The sequence below is a fragment of the Dendropsophus ebraccatus genome, chromosome 4 (genome assembly GCF_027789765.1).
Source record: "Dendropsophus ebraccatus isolate aDenEbr1 chromosome 4, aDenEbr1.pat, whole genome shotgun sequence".
Classification (NCBI taxonomy): Eukaryota; Metazoa; Chordata; class Amphibia; order Anura; family Hylidae; genus Dendropsophus; species Dendropsophus ebraccatus.
Genome location: NC_091457.1, coordinates 165,537,522 through 165,551,441, shown reverse-complemented (window position 1 = coordinate 165,551,441; position 13,920 = coordinate 165,537,522). Strand labels below are relative to the sequence as shown.

Below are 13,920 nucleotides of genomic sequence, written 5' to 3'. Positions count from 1 at the left end.
GGACGGATGAATCCAAGTTTGAGGTGTTTGGATGACAAAGAAGAAGGTTTGTGAGACGCAGAAGAAATGAGAAGATGCTGGAAGAATGCCTGACGCCATCTGTTATACATGGTGGAGGTCATGTGATGATCTGGGGTTGGTGCTGGTAAGGTGGGAGATTTGTACAGGGTAAAAGGGATTGTGAATAAGGAAGGCGATCACTCTGCACCGCCATGCCATACCCAGTGGACAGCGCTTGGTTGGAGCCAATTTCATCCTACAACAGGACAATGACCCTAAACACCTCCAAATTGTGCAAGAACTATTTCCAGCAGAAGCAGCAGCTGGTATTCTATCATAGGTAATGGAGTGGCCAGCGCAGTCACCAGATCACCACCCCATTGTGGGAGCAGCTGGACCGTATGGTACGCCAGAAGTGCCCATCCAACCAATCCAACTTGTGGGAGCTGCTTCTAGAAGCGTGGGGGGCAATTTCTCCAGCTTACCCCAACAGATTAATAGCTAGAATGCCAAAGGTGTGCAATGCTGGAATTGCTGCAAAAGGAGGATTCTGGGACGGAAGCAAAGTGTGATGGAAGAACAATGTTATTTCACATACAAATCATTATTTCTAACCTTGTCAATGTCTTGTCTCTATTTTCTATTCATTTCACAATGTATGGGGGTGAAGAAGTGTGACTTTTCATGGAAAACACGGTAGTGTATGTACAGGACGAGCGGTCAGTATGTATAGCTGTGATCGGTCTGGACCTTGGGATTCATGTTCAGAGATTTCCAGTTGGTTTGAGGTCCCTGATTGTGAACATGCCTTCCCAATCGTGATCTGACAGCCGGCCCGGCCGTCACTTCTAGTCCCGTTCTTTTCTACTGGAATTTTCTGTACACTGTTTAGCACGATGGGGCGGCCGGCATAACATGTCAGTATCCATCTGTAATAGGACATGGAGTAACTCACAGGGCTGAGGAGTCTGTAGGACAACCTTCCCCAGTCTGACTCCATCTCCCGCGTCATTATGTTTCCTGGAGTTATCTGTAACCTGAGACATCTCACCGTCCTCCGATGGTAAATCACATGAAAGATGATTGGCAAGTTGGATTCCACCTGTCCTATCCTTTTTGTTTTTGGGGAGATTCTGGTCACCACCAGAGATGTCTGGTAGAGGCTTCACCGCTCAGAGTTAGGCCCCCTTCACACTTCTGTTACGGTCTGAACACTGATCAGTAAGGGGTACAGGAGGCCTCAGGAAACCATCAGTGTTTACTGTGCCTAAAAATAGGAGAAGGAAAAAAAACATACTCGCAAGTTGCAACTGTGTTCCCCTCTGTGCCACCGCAACATTGTGCGGGAGAGAGCGGCCTTTTGTGGCCAGACGCATAGTGCTCCCTCCAGTCAGAAGAGTGATTAATAGAGATGAGTGAACCGGGTTCGGGTTCGAGTCCATCCGAACCCGAACGTTCGGCATTTGATTAGCTGGGGCTGCTGAACTTGGATAAAGCTCTAAGGTTGTCTGGAAAACATGGATACAGCCAATGACTACATCCATGATTTCCACATAGCCTTAGGGCTTTATCCAACTTCAGCAGCCACCGCTAATCAAATGCCGAAAGTTCGGGTTCGGATGGACTCGAGCATGCTCAAGGTTCGCTCATCTCTAGTGATTAACAGGGCCAGGAGCCATTGGCCCTGGCCCTGTCAATCACTCTTCTGACTAAAGGGAGCATTATGCCTCTGGCCACAAGAGGCCGCTCTCTCCCACCCAGTGTTGTGGTGGCAGAGAGGGGAACAACGTTACAAGTGTCAAGCACAGCGCCGCATTTAACTGTATGTGCTCCTGATTATGAATACAGGTAAAGGTGCTGGTGCTTGTTTGGGCTGCCACGCAACGCATCCGGAATTCCACAAGTTTCTGGAAAGTTTTTGGTTTAGGAAACTCATTTTGATTACTTTAGGAAATCATCCTTCAAGGACTCTCACACATGTTTCAAGGTGAAAAGTGGTAACAAAGAGCATCTTCTGTTCAGGAGGACCCATCCCCTCCATGTTTTACATTGGAAAAATACATTGTGTAATACCTCATTTTACCTGTAGAGGTGCTGCAGGGAAATTAAACACTCGCTGCTTCCTAACAAGAAAGGTGTTGTCTAAAGAGTTTGCTTTTACTCTCTCTAGACCCCGAACAGCGTTACCTTCAGCAGAACGGAAAAGACCCTCATGACAAACAAACTGGTGATGGCCGACATCCCGGCCACCCAGGAGCGGCTGATAAAGTGGGCGACTGATAGAGATTATCCCGTCACATCCTACACACACGTCCCGGTGGCAAACAAGTTCCATATCCTGCTGGATGAAATAGGTAATATGGATGAATATCTAGAAAGTTCCTGATTAGTTTTATGTATTGTACTTTATAGTAACTAATCCGGTTCTAGAATCCACCATAAATCTCCTCTCCAACACTGCCCGATCTACTTGGTCATTATAGAGAGGAGTTCTATTCTTAGGACGCTTTCTCTCTGTTTCTTCCTACCCCCCTACCTTCTGAGATGACTGATGTAAACAAGTCCCTGGCAGGCTTTATCTGCAACTTTGTGGCTTCTGGGAGGATTATTCTGAGTTCAAGTTGTTAATGAACTCACTGAGGTTAATCCTCCCAGCATTACAAAGAAGCTACAATGTTGAAGATACAGCCTGACACTGACTTGTTTACATCAGATGTCTCAGAAGGGAGGGGGGAGGAGGGGGAGACAGAGAGAAAAGCTCACACACAGATTTTTGTGTCTTCAGAAGAAAGTATGGAAGGAATTGTTAGTCTCACCATGGGCAGCAACATATCAGAAGTCTTCTTTGAATGATTTTTCTTATTCATGTCCTGACCAATAATATCTCCCTAGAAATGATGGATGATGGGAACTTTACCGATCCACCTGAACTGTTTCTGCTCCGTAACGCCAATCAAGACCAGAGTCCAGACTTTTTTAAGCTATTTGGTGGCGGTGATGGTCCGGAATTGCCGAAGGAGCCCGAGGAAGTGCAAGGAAATATTAATGTAGCCTTGTCTGTGAAATGTGATGAGAACCAGATGGTGGCGACCATAGAAAAGGACTGCTTAAAGGTAGGTGGTGAGCCCGGGGGGGGGGGGGGGGGGTGTAAGCACATTAAGTAGATCCACAAATAGGTCTCTATGGTGATTGGGCTTCCATATCCCAGTAACCAAGATGGAGTAAGTGGGCTGTTGAGTTCCTAACAAGAGAAGCTGCCCCTGTGCCTGTCGGTGGACAGCATGGTGTCGGGATGTTTAAAGGGGAACTTCGGCGAAACATTTCTTCTTTCAAATCAGCTATTGTCAGGAAGTTATTTAGATTTGTAATTTACTTCTATTTAAAAATCTCCAGTCTTCCAGTACTTATCAGCTGCTGTATGTCCTGCAGGAAGTGGTGTATTCTTTCCAGTCTGACACAGTGCTCTCTGCTGCCACCTCTGTCCATGTCAGGAACTGTCCAGAGTAGTAGCAAATCCCCATAGAAAACCTTTCCTGCGCTGGACAGTTCCTGACATGGACAGAGGTGTCAGCAGAGAGCACTGTCTCAGACTGGAGAGAATTCACCACTTCCTGCAGGACATACAGCAGCTGATAAGTACTGGAAGACTTTTAAATAGTGATTTTAAAAAAGTAAATTACAAATCTGTATACAATTCTGACACCAGTTTATTTGAAAGAAAATATTTTTGCCAGAGTTCCCCATCAAGACCACTTAGGAATTGGCTGAAAGTTCTGAAAAATGTATGCTACAAGTGCAAAACTAAAGGAGTTGTATACTGGCGCTACTAGATCTACACCTAAACCTTAAAGGGGTGTCCAGCAATATAGATTTGCTTCTTAAAGGGGCTAAAATAAACCTGCCATGACTATACATGGAGACTGGGAGTTGCTGAGCTGTGGGGATTGGGCACAGTCAGATCAACATGGGGAGGGGGAGTACAAAGTCATTTATGTTACAACTCACACTATATTGCTAGACAATCCCTTTAAGGTCAGTGTTTAGTGCTGATTTTATAATTTCTTATTGTTATTTTGATATGTAATGTACAACCGCCCTGTAATGCTCATACATTGTACTGCATTGTTTCTGGCTTCTCTCCTAATGGTTCTTTGCCTTTACCCTCTGCATCCCTTTAAGGCCTATGGATACTTAGGGGGAGAACTTTTTCTTCTCGATCCTGTTTGCAGAGCGAGAGAGAATGGCACTCACTATATCTTAGAGTCGTCAGTGACGGAATGTGGGACACGGCACAGTATTGATGGCTCACACATTACATACTACAATAGTGTAAGTAGCCGCTAGCTCTCTGCCAGGCGATGGGAGGGATGGTAGCACAATGACAGTAACCCTGCCCCTGGACAGTAACGCTGCCGCTGGACAGTAACGCTGCCGCTGGACAGTAACGCTGCCCCTGGATAGTAACTGTGCCCCTGGACAGTAGCGCTGCCCCTGGACAGTAGCGCTGCCCCTGTATAGTAACTGTGCCCCTGGACAGTAACGCTGCCCCTGGACAGTAACGCTGCCCATGGACAGTGGGGCTTTGTTGCCAGGCCTCCACCATTATCTCATTTCTATAGCTTGGCCTCCAGTATCCGGGGTAGGTTGGATTTTCCTGTCCACTTCCATTGTGTCCCCTGCTCAGCCACATGGTGACCTAGTTAGAACGTTGTGCATGTTTTTCTCATCTTGCCGTGAGCTCAGGATGTCCGTGTAGGATCAGTAATGACTTATACAGGCCGGAGGATAGAGAAGGGGAATTCATGTGCATTGTCTCAGTACGTCACACGGCGGAAGAGGCACCTGCGCTTCTTACAGGAGCAGCCATTTATATCAATAGATTTATATAGGTTTTACCTTTCTACAATTAGACTGTGCAGGACTGAGGGAGTATACTGCAAGGAATAGGAAAAAGTCTGTTCTTGTTTTCTCAATAGGGAGAGAGGATTAAGTGTTTGTCACATTTTCTGTCCCCTCCAGACCCCTCTGTCCCCTCCAGACTCCTCTGTCCTTTCCAGACTCCTCTGTCCTTTCCAGACTCCTCTGTCCTTTCCAGACTCCTCTGTCCTTTCCAGACTCATCTTTCCCTCCTCCAGACTCCTCTGTCCTTTCCAGACTCATCTTTCCCTCCTCTATCCTCCACTAGACCCTTTCGCCGCCCCCCAAACTCCTTTGTCCCCTCCACAGTCCTCTGTCCTTCCTCTAGAATCCTCTGTCTCTTCTGGTAGCAATATATCTCCCTTGAAAATAAACTTACTGGCCATGGAAAAATCTTTTCCCTCAATATAAGCCATCGGGGATTATTGGGACACCGCCCCGATATACATTAGACGGTTGTCCAGTCCTACCACAGTCAGCTGGTGAAGCCAACACTTACAGATGTATTAGGGACTCCTCTAGAATGTGACAGGACCGCCAGTTATCTTATGGTTATGGGGGCACCCTGACATGTTGAGTGTCAGTGCCCGATCCTGTTGGAGATACGAGGTGTCTGGCAGGGCCTATTCTCCATTACCTGTGAAAGCATGTAAAAGGCTGAGCAGTAAAAGGGATCACACCCGTCTTTCACCATGGCGTTTTTCCACCGCACACAACATCCAGCATTTAGCTTCTGCCATTGTACATATAGTTCTAATGATGGGACCTTGCGGAGTCCCCGATGTCCAGATTGCCTGCTCCCATGTTGCGGTGTATTTGTACAGATGAATTACACCCTAGTTCTTTCTGTTCGCCTCGTGAGCGGCCGTGCGTGCAGATTTATTGGCGTCCTCGTTGACCTCTTATTTTCTGCGTGTTTTAGGCTCAGCACAGTGCAGCCTCCCTTATTGGAGCCTCCTTGTCTTCTGTAGACACCAGGTTATTACCCTTGTATATTATCACGAATGGCTGGTTATTGAGCTGGTCCATAAGCGCACATGCATGTGAACAGTATATTAGGCTTGTTTCTGCTAAGTCTCATCTGCTGGTGAGTCTTGACATCCAGGCTGTTGTATATTAGGACTGGTCTGGCCGTACTGAGCCCCATAAAACAAATCCGGAGTAATCTCTATATATGAGGCTCCACTATAACTCCGATCAGCACAAGAGCTGCGCTCACGAGAGGGAGACTTCCTCCCAAGGGCGCCATCTCCAGGTATAGAACCCCCCACCTCTTCCTTTCTCCTTCCTGGTTTCATCTTTTCCTTAGCTCACAATCTGCCTGCCATGTGGCTTGGGTTATATCTGTCAGGTCGGAGTGACACGGTTAGAACGTCCTATATTTAGGGCTAAGTTTACGATTGGTAAATCGAAAAAATAACTGATTTGCAGAACTGTATTCTGCTGGAGAAATGTGAGGGCAACAAGACGACTACAGAAGCCGATGGTAATATATTGGAATTACTGTCCCTAATTGATTAGTATTGTAGGGACCCCTCTCATATTGGCTGAATCTCCTCCACAGGGAAGAGCCACCCATCTGTAGTGTTGAGTGGCGTTGCCGAACTGTTCGGGTCCGGTAACCTTCTATTAACCAGAACGCTTACAGCCGTATCCATGTTTTCCAAGGCTCTTCAGATGCCGAGAGTCAGATGCCAAGCATTTGGGTTCAGAGAATGTTGCTGAACCTAACACTAGTAGACAGTTGTTTCGGGGTTCTTGTGCCCATCTGTACAGAGTGGTGGTGGGGGGGGGAAGGGTCACTAGAGAAACATCTTCAGTAAAGCCCAAATGTATTACCGATTCTCGTTGAAAAGGCCCATGTGGTGTATGAAGACTTACTTTATGGCAGTGGACTATGGGGGAAAAAATATGCAAATTAGCTTTTCTCCAGAAGGAAGAAGAATAGCCAACCAACACCCTGGTCTACTACTAGAGACGAGCACAACTTTAGTATGCTTGGGGTTCATCCTAGCCTGTGCGTTCGGCATTTGATTACCAGTGGCTTAAGAAGTTGGATGCTGTCCTGAAAACATGGGTACAGTTATAGGCCATAGGCTGTATTCATGTTTTTCAGAACTCCCTAAAGCTGCATCCAACTTATTTAACCACTGGTAATTAGATGCCGAGCATTAGGGTTCGGACAGGCCCGAGCATGGTCAAGAACCCAGATACAGCGGTCTACAGAAATGCCTAGTTTTTCCAGTAGATTCTGGTTGAGATGGTTGAGTCAGAGATATTGAGATTACATAAGCCAGGCCAGGGTCTCCAGTAAAAGGAAGAGTCAACCATCTTCATCCTCCTTATGATATAGCCTGTATGATAGTTTTGTCCCATCGGGAGGAGAGATAATTGGCATACTCATTTCCCATAGTGCATTGCCTGAAAATCAGTCTCCATAAGCTAACTAGGTGTCTTCAATGACAACCAGTAACCCCCCCCCCCCTCCATCCCCATATATCAGCTTAGTCTCTGCAGTGTAACTGTACGTGTTCAGGGGAACTATAAGTGCATGATCACGGTTATTTAGCCAGAGATAATTTTTTGTTATATTTTTGTAAAAGCCGTCACACTGACAGCTTGTCCTGTGATGTTACAGATTGTTATTCCGCTGTCACCGCCCGTTGAGGGAAGTGGCTGGCCTAGCGATTACGAGGATTTGGAATCTGGAGACAGCGGTTTTCCAGGAGACACAGATGAAACTGAACTAGATCTCTTCTTCTTGAAGCGGCATGAAATTGTGGTGGTACGTGCCTTCAGGGAGAGAGCAGGGGCTTCTGATTCTCAATCTTTTCTCACTCTGTCCCTCTGGATTATCTACTGAATATTAGGGTCTGACCACATTTTGCTTTGTTGTATAGGATCAGGGGTTAATCGGCTTGATAGACCATCACGGGACCCAGTATGGTTCTCACCCACAAAAAAAAACTCAGTATAATTATGCAGTAAGTTTCTAGAGGCCGCAGTCTAATGGACTCCAATGGAAATGTTAGAGACAGACGTTAGGAGCGTTCCCGATAAAGTGTAAACCCTGCCGTAGTATAACATTAACAGCAGTCAGGATGATCGGGCGGGTCTGACCCCAGGAACATGGGAATCCAACCACGAAGAACACTCAGCCACATGCACAGACTCATGACTAGTGTTGAGCGGAAATGCCGAACTGTTCAGATTCGGCAGACTTCTCCGAAACCTGAACGTTCGACAATTGACTCCCAGCGTCTGGAGAAGTTGGATGCTGCCCTAGGGCTGCCAGGAAAACATGGATACAGCCATAGGCCATAGGCTGTATTCATGTTTTCCAGGACTCCAACTTCTCCTTACTCCAGGAGTCTAATGCCAAGCGCTCAGCAGTTCGGCAACTCCACTCAACATTACAATATTCCCTCATTGTACGGGCAATGAAAGTGATCATACGGGAGTGAACTACACATGACGCTCCGGGGGTGTAACGCTGGGCCATATACAGTTATCAAGGCAACTGATGAACAGGACTTTCAAAGAACTTGCTGGTCATATGTTACCTTGACAACTGTAGCGCCCAGCGCCCGCTGTGTCACCCTGCCCTAATCTTTGCAGAAGGGGCTTGGGATGAACTCGGGACTTACACTTTAAGAGCAGAAGACAGTAGTAATAATATAGTTGCCAACATATTTAGACAAAATTGGGAAATTTAGACCCCACCCCTGAGGTGCCCTAGCGTGCCCCCAGGTTTATATAAACCCCACCCCTTCTGTGCTTTGGTCCCGCGATTGTTCTGGCAAAATTGGGACTATTTGTGAGTAAAAGGGCATTTATATCTGTTACTTGGGTAACAGGTGCCCAACCTGTAAATCTGCCCCCGAGTTTTTCTGGCCGGTGCAGCTTAGATGTATGTGAGGTCTCCAGAACCTGCCCGGGGTCTGCCCCTCACATTACATTATACATAGAGACATTATAATACAAGAGACATTTTCCAAAAACTTATTTTTCTTTCAAAACCAGAGCATTTCTTGTGAGATTTGGATGTAGGTTTTACTCTCCATAGGACCCCAGCCTACCGTCCAGCAGCGGGTGTGGTTTATGTTAGCCCCACCCAGAAGTGGGTGTTTTGTGGACAATCCCAAAGTTTAGGCGTGTCCTGATGTTTTCTTTATACATGTTGCCGACTATGGCCCCAATCATACGAATTATACATATTAGGGATATAAACCCACACACCGTATATGCAGCGTATTTACTGCTGCGATACGCAGCAAATACGCAGCAAATACACAGCAGATTAGATCTAAATAACTAAAAACAGCATCAAATCTTCACCATCAAATCTGCTGCATATTTGCTATGTATTTGCTGCGTATTTGCTGCGTATACGGTGTGTGGGTTTGTACCCTGTAAACAACCATTGAAGCAGTGGTCCAAAAAGTAGGTGGACAGTAAGTGTAATAGGGTTATGAATCGGGGGAGATTTATCAACCATGGTGTAAAGTGAGACTAGCTCAGTCGCCCCCGACAACCAATCAGATTCCACCTCTCATTCCTCACAGACTCTTTGGAAAATGAAAGGTGGAATCTGATTTATCCTCCATATACTCTAGTATTATACATATACAGCAGATATATCCTCCGTATACGCTAGTACTATACAGATACAGCAGATATATCCTCCATATACTCTAGTATTATACATAAACAGCAGATATATCCTCCATATACTCTAGTATTATACAGATACAGCAGATATATCCTCTGTATACTTAGTATTATACATATACAGCAGATATATCCTCTGTATACTTAGTATTATACAGATACAGCAGATATATCCTCTGTATACTTAGTATTATACATATACAGCAGATATATCCTCCGTATACTCCAGTATTATACAGATACAGCAGATATATCCTCCGTATTCTTAGTATTATACAGATACAGCAGATATATCCTCCGTATACTCTAGTATTATACAGATACAGCTGATATATCCTCCATATACTCTAGTATTATACATATACAGCAGATATATCCTCTGTATACTTAGTATTATACAGATACAGCAGATATATCCTCTGTATATTTAGTATTATACATATACAGCAGATATATCCTCCGTATACTCCAGTATTATACAGATACAGCAGATATATCCTCCGCATTCTTAGTATTATACAGATACAGCAGATATATCCTCCGTATACTCTAGTATGATACAGATACAGCAGATATATCCTCCGTATACTTTAGTACTATACAGATACAGCAGATATATCCTCCGTATACTTTAGTATTATACAGATACAGCAGATATATCCTCCGTATACTTTATTACTATAGATATACAAATACAGCAGATATATCCTCACTATTGTGCCATGTGCTACATTCCGCTAGACAATTGAGTGCGCGGCGGCCATTACAACCGCTAATGCGACGAGCAGATTTGTTCCCGGCTCCTCTGCAGCTTTCTCCGTTACTGGATTTCCTACAGACTACACCTGCTCTGGTAATTGTTATAGAATAATAGGAGTTTATATTCTTTTTACCCTTTTTTGTTGTTTCCCTTCATAGTTTAACTGCACGATTCCCAGAAACTGCACAGATCCTGTGACCGCAATAAATAACGTCTCCTTTAAGATGGATCTGTACAGGACAGATTTGTTCCTGAGTCCTGATCATAACATAACGGACGTGCCCGACAATGGACAGGTCTTTGTGGAGGTAAGGCTCTGCTGGGTCAGGCTGGTCACTGGGGTCTTGTTACTGTCACCACTGTCACCAGGTGAGCTGGAGAGGAGGAGCTACAGAGAGGGAGGTGCTAGAGAGAAGGAGGTGCTGAGGAGCTGTAGAGAAGGAGGGGCTGGAGAGAGGGAGGGGCTGAAAAGAGGGAGGAGCTGGAGAGTGGGAGGAACAAAAGAGAGGAGGAGCTGAGGAGCTGGAGAGAGGGGCAGCTGAGGAGCTGAAAAGAGGGAGGAGCTAAGGAGCTGGAGAGAGGGAGGAGCTGAAGAGAGGGAGGGGCTAGAGAGAGGAGGACCTGGAGAGAGGGAGGGGCTGAGGAGCTGGAGAAGAAACCACACTATGAGAGAACTACACAACTTCTTGTCAATATTTTAAACCTAATGAAGCCAGTACTGTTAGTGATAACACTATATTAATAGGTTATATATCTTGGTATATTGGTTAATAGTTTTATTTAAAAAAAAATTCTGATACCGGAATACCCCTTTAATATTTCAAAATACACAACACCATTAAAACATAAGCCATATCCAAGTGTTACAAGTACAGGCTCCATTTCTCAGTCTTTGCATCTTACACTGGGGTCTCTTTCCTGTGAAGGAGGGCTCGTTCGCACACTCATTTCCCATGATGCATTGCCAGAAATGAATCCTATAAGTCTCCATACAGCTCTATATGTCTGGGCTGAGGGTGGGTGGAAGGTATGGGATCCCCTTGTGGTTCTGTTAGCGGATCACCCCCAGAGCTTTGTTCCATACAGCAGATTCCACCAGCAGGGATCCAGCGCCCTCTGTTTTTTCCGTTACACGTGTGAAGCGTTCCCGAGGAGGCCGCTTTTGGTCACTTCTCTGTACATTTGAGCCTTTACTCCTACACTGCACATGCTAAAACATTGCAGAAATGTGCAGCATCACTAATGGTGCAAGAAAACATGAGATTCCAGACATATTTCCCTGATAACCTTGTGTTTCCCGCCTCTCCTCCATCCACCGTGGGCCGCATTGTCCATTCTTCAGCTATTTCACAGCCCATTTACCGTCCCTTCCAGATATTTCCAGGAAGTTCTGCCCGGTGCACTTAGACTTATACAGTCTTGCAGATTACTTAGACTTTCTGGTTCGTCTTCAGAGATTTATTACGTTGGGGTTTATCCCACAATCGGCCATTTTTTCTGAAAGCCCAGCACCCATCTGACCAGCGACTCTCAGGATTGGCTTCAGATTTCTTGCCATGGATTCCACAATCTATTCTTCTGACAGACATAGGTTTCGGGTGAACATACTGTCTACTCTCCTATATGTCCTTGCCATGTAACTGCGCATGCGTGATTTCACTGCATAGAGGCAGCATGCGCAGTCACTAGAGATGAGCAAATTTTCCAAAAGTTCAGGTTTGATCGGCCTTTGAACCGCACTGCCTGGAGGACTGCCTGGAAATCATGGATACAGCCAAAGTATCTATGCAAGTGTTCCAGGCAGTCCTCAGGCTGCATCCATCCTTCTCCAGGCAGCCATGTTTTCCAGGCAGTCTTTGGGCTGCATCCACCTTCTCCAGGCAGCCATGTTTTCCAGGCAGTCCTTGGGTTGCATCCACTGTGGTAACCGGGGGGTTGCTAGGTGGATCTTGCAGGGGCAGGTGTTGGTGTACCGCTAAGCACTTGTCACAGGACTAGGTGGTATATGCCCTCTCCGGGTCCCAAACATACTTACAAGGTAACAGGTGTAGGGCAGATGAACCACAGAGTCCAGGTTAACTTAACCACTTGAATGTTCCTTTATAAAAATAAACCGGCTGGCCATGTTTTTGTGTATGCTAAAAAAAGGTTTAGATCCTTTTCATATAATATAAGTCAATGGAAACACAGATCAAAATGGATGCACACAAATGCATCTGTTTTTTAGCCGATTTTTGCATTAAACTGATGCAGTGTGAACACGGCCTAATTCTGCTTTTGCATTTCCAGGTGTCGGTAAACAAGGTGGAGAAGGAATTGAGCTTCGTCATCCAGAGCTGCTTTGTTTCTTCCTCCTCCAACGTGGATGCGTCTACCGGACATAACATCATAGAAAACATATGTCCTACGGACGAGTCCGTGAAGTTCTACAAAGTGACGAACAAGAACGATCCAACGCGGCCAGAACAGACGGAGAGGAAACGCTTCAGCTTCATGTTTAGGTCGATGTTTAACACGTCCCTGGTCTTTCTCCACTGCGAGCTGACGCTGTGCGCCAAGAGGGATGGAGCGCTGAGGGGCCTGCCCAAGGTGAGTGCCGAGCCGTCATCCCATTCATCATCCTCCTAAAGACTTGGGGTCACTGGTAAACGTTCAGCCCCTTCAGGTCAGCAAACAATTAACAAGAAAAATGTGACAGAGCCGCAGACTCCTCCGCCAAGCGTCAGAGGCGCAGATAACCCCGTCTTCTCGAGCCCAACGCTTCCATCTGCCAAGACCAGGTCCCTCATTGCTGTAAGATTCCTTTATTCCAGATACATAAAGCAGACACGGCCCCGGATCCCCGACACACAGAACACTCACGTATAGAGGCGAGCTGCGGCAGCGGCTTCCTCCATCCATCATGGGGTGTCTTTATACTCTAAGGAGGCCGAGAAACATTTCAGCTGAGATACGTAACTCGGGGTATCGGGGTGATTCCTGGGAAATAAGGCAAAACTGGTTGATGTTACAAGTAGAAGTTTGCGATACATGAGGCGCGGGGTAAGGGCAGTGCCAGACACAATCAGTGGATTTAGAACCATTTTTTCCCTCTGAAGTATATGTGAATGTATTACCTATATATATATCCTTGGGTGGTTAATGACAGCGCTGTGCAGGTATTGGGTCCCTAACATGTACTTGTACTCGACAGTGAGAGTTTGGCCAAGATTAGAAAAATGTGGCTGTGAAACAGCGCCACACCTGTCCATGGTTATGTCTGGTATTGCAGCTCAGTTCTGTTGAAGAAAATCTATCCAGCTGTGATAATTCTGTTAAATATGTGCAGTAGAAATCTGCTGCATGTAGACGCGTCACTTAGAGCAAGGATGGGGAATCTAGATACTACAACTCCGACCATGGCTGCACTGCCAAAGCTTTAGCTCTCCAGACATGATGGGAGTTGTAGTTCTGCCACAGCTGGAGGTCTGATGAATGGAGCCCCGTCTCATTAACGCCAGCACTTTCCATTTTTCTTCCCTTCTTCACCTTGTTGTATATGACAGTGGGGCGTAATAAATGACCATATATCG

At 45.9% G+C, this 13,920-nt stretch overlaps 1 protein-coding gene across 3 annotated transcripts in view; it reads left to right on the top strand.

Moving 5' to 3' along the window:
* Window positions 1–13,920, top strand: part of TGFBR3 (transforming growth factor beta receptor 3) — a 159,049-nt gene that overhangs the window by 116,552 nt on the left and 28,577 nt on the right. The window contains exons 8-13 of one of the 3 annotated variants that reach the window (XM_069967660.1): window positions 2,171–2,354; window positions 2,893–3,113; window positions 4,180–4,329; window positions 7,556–7,702; window positions 10,507–10,656; window positions 12,638–12,937. In XM_069967660.1, the coding sequence (XP_069823761.1) occupies window positions 2,171–2,354; window positions 2,893–3,113; window positions 4,180–4,329; window positions 7,556–7,702; window positions 10,507–10,656; window positions 12,638–12,937 (1,152 nt within the window). The remainder of the gene's footprint in view (window positions 1–2,170; window positions 2,355–2,892; window positions 3,114–4,179; window positions 4,330–7,555; window positions 7,703–10,506; window positions 10,657–12,637; window positions 12,938–13,920) is intronic. The other 2 variants (XM_069967661.1, XM_069967662.1) reach the window with 2 other exon arrangements.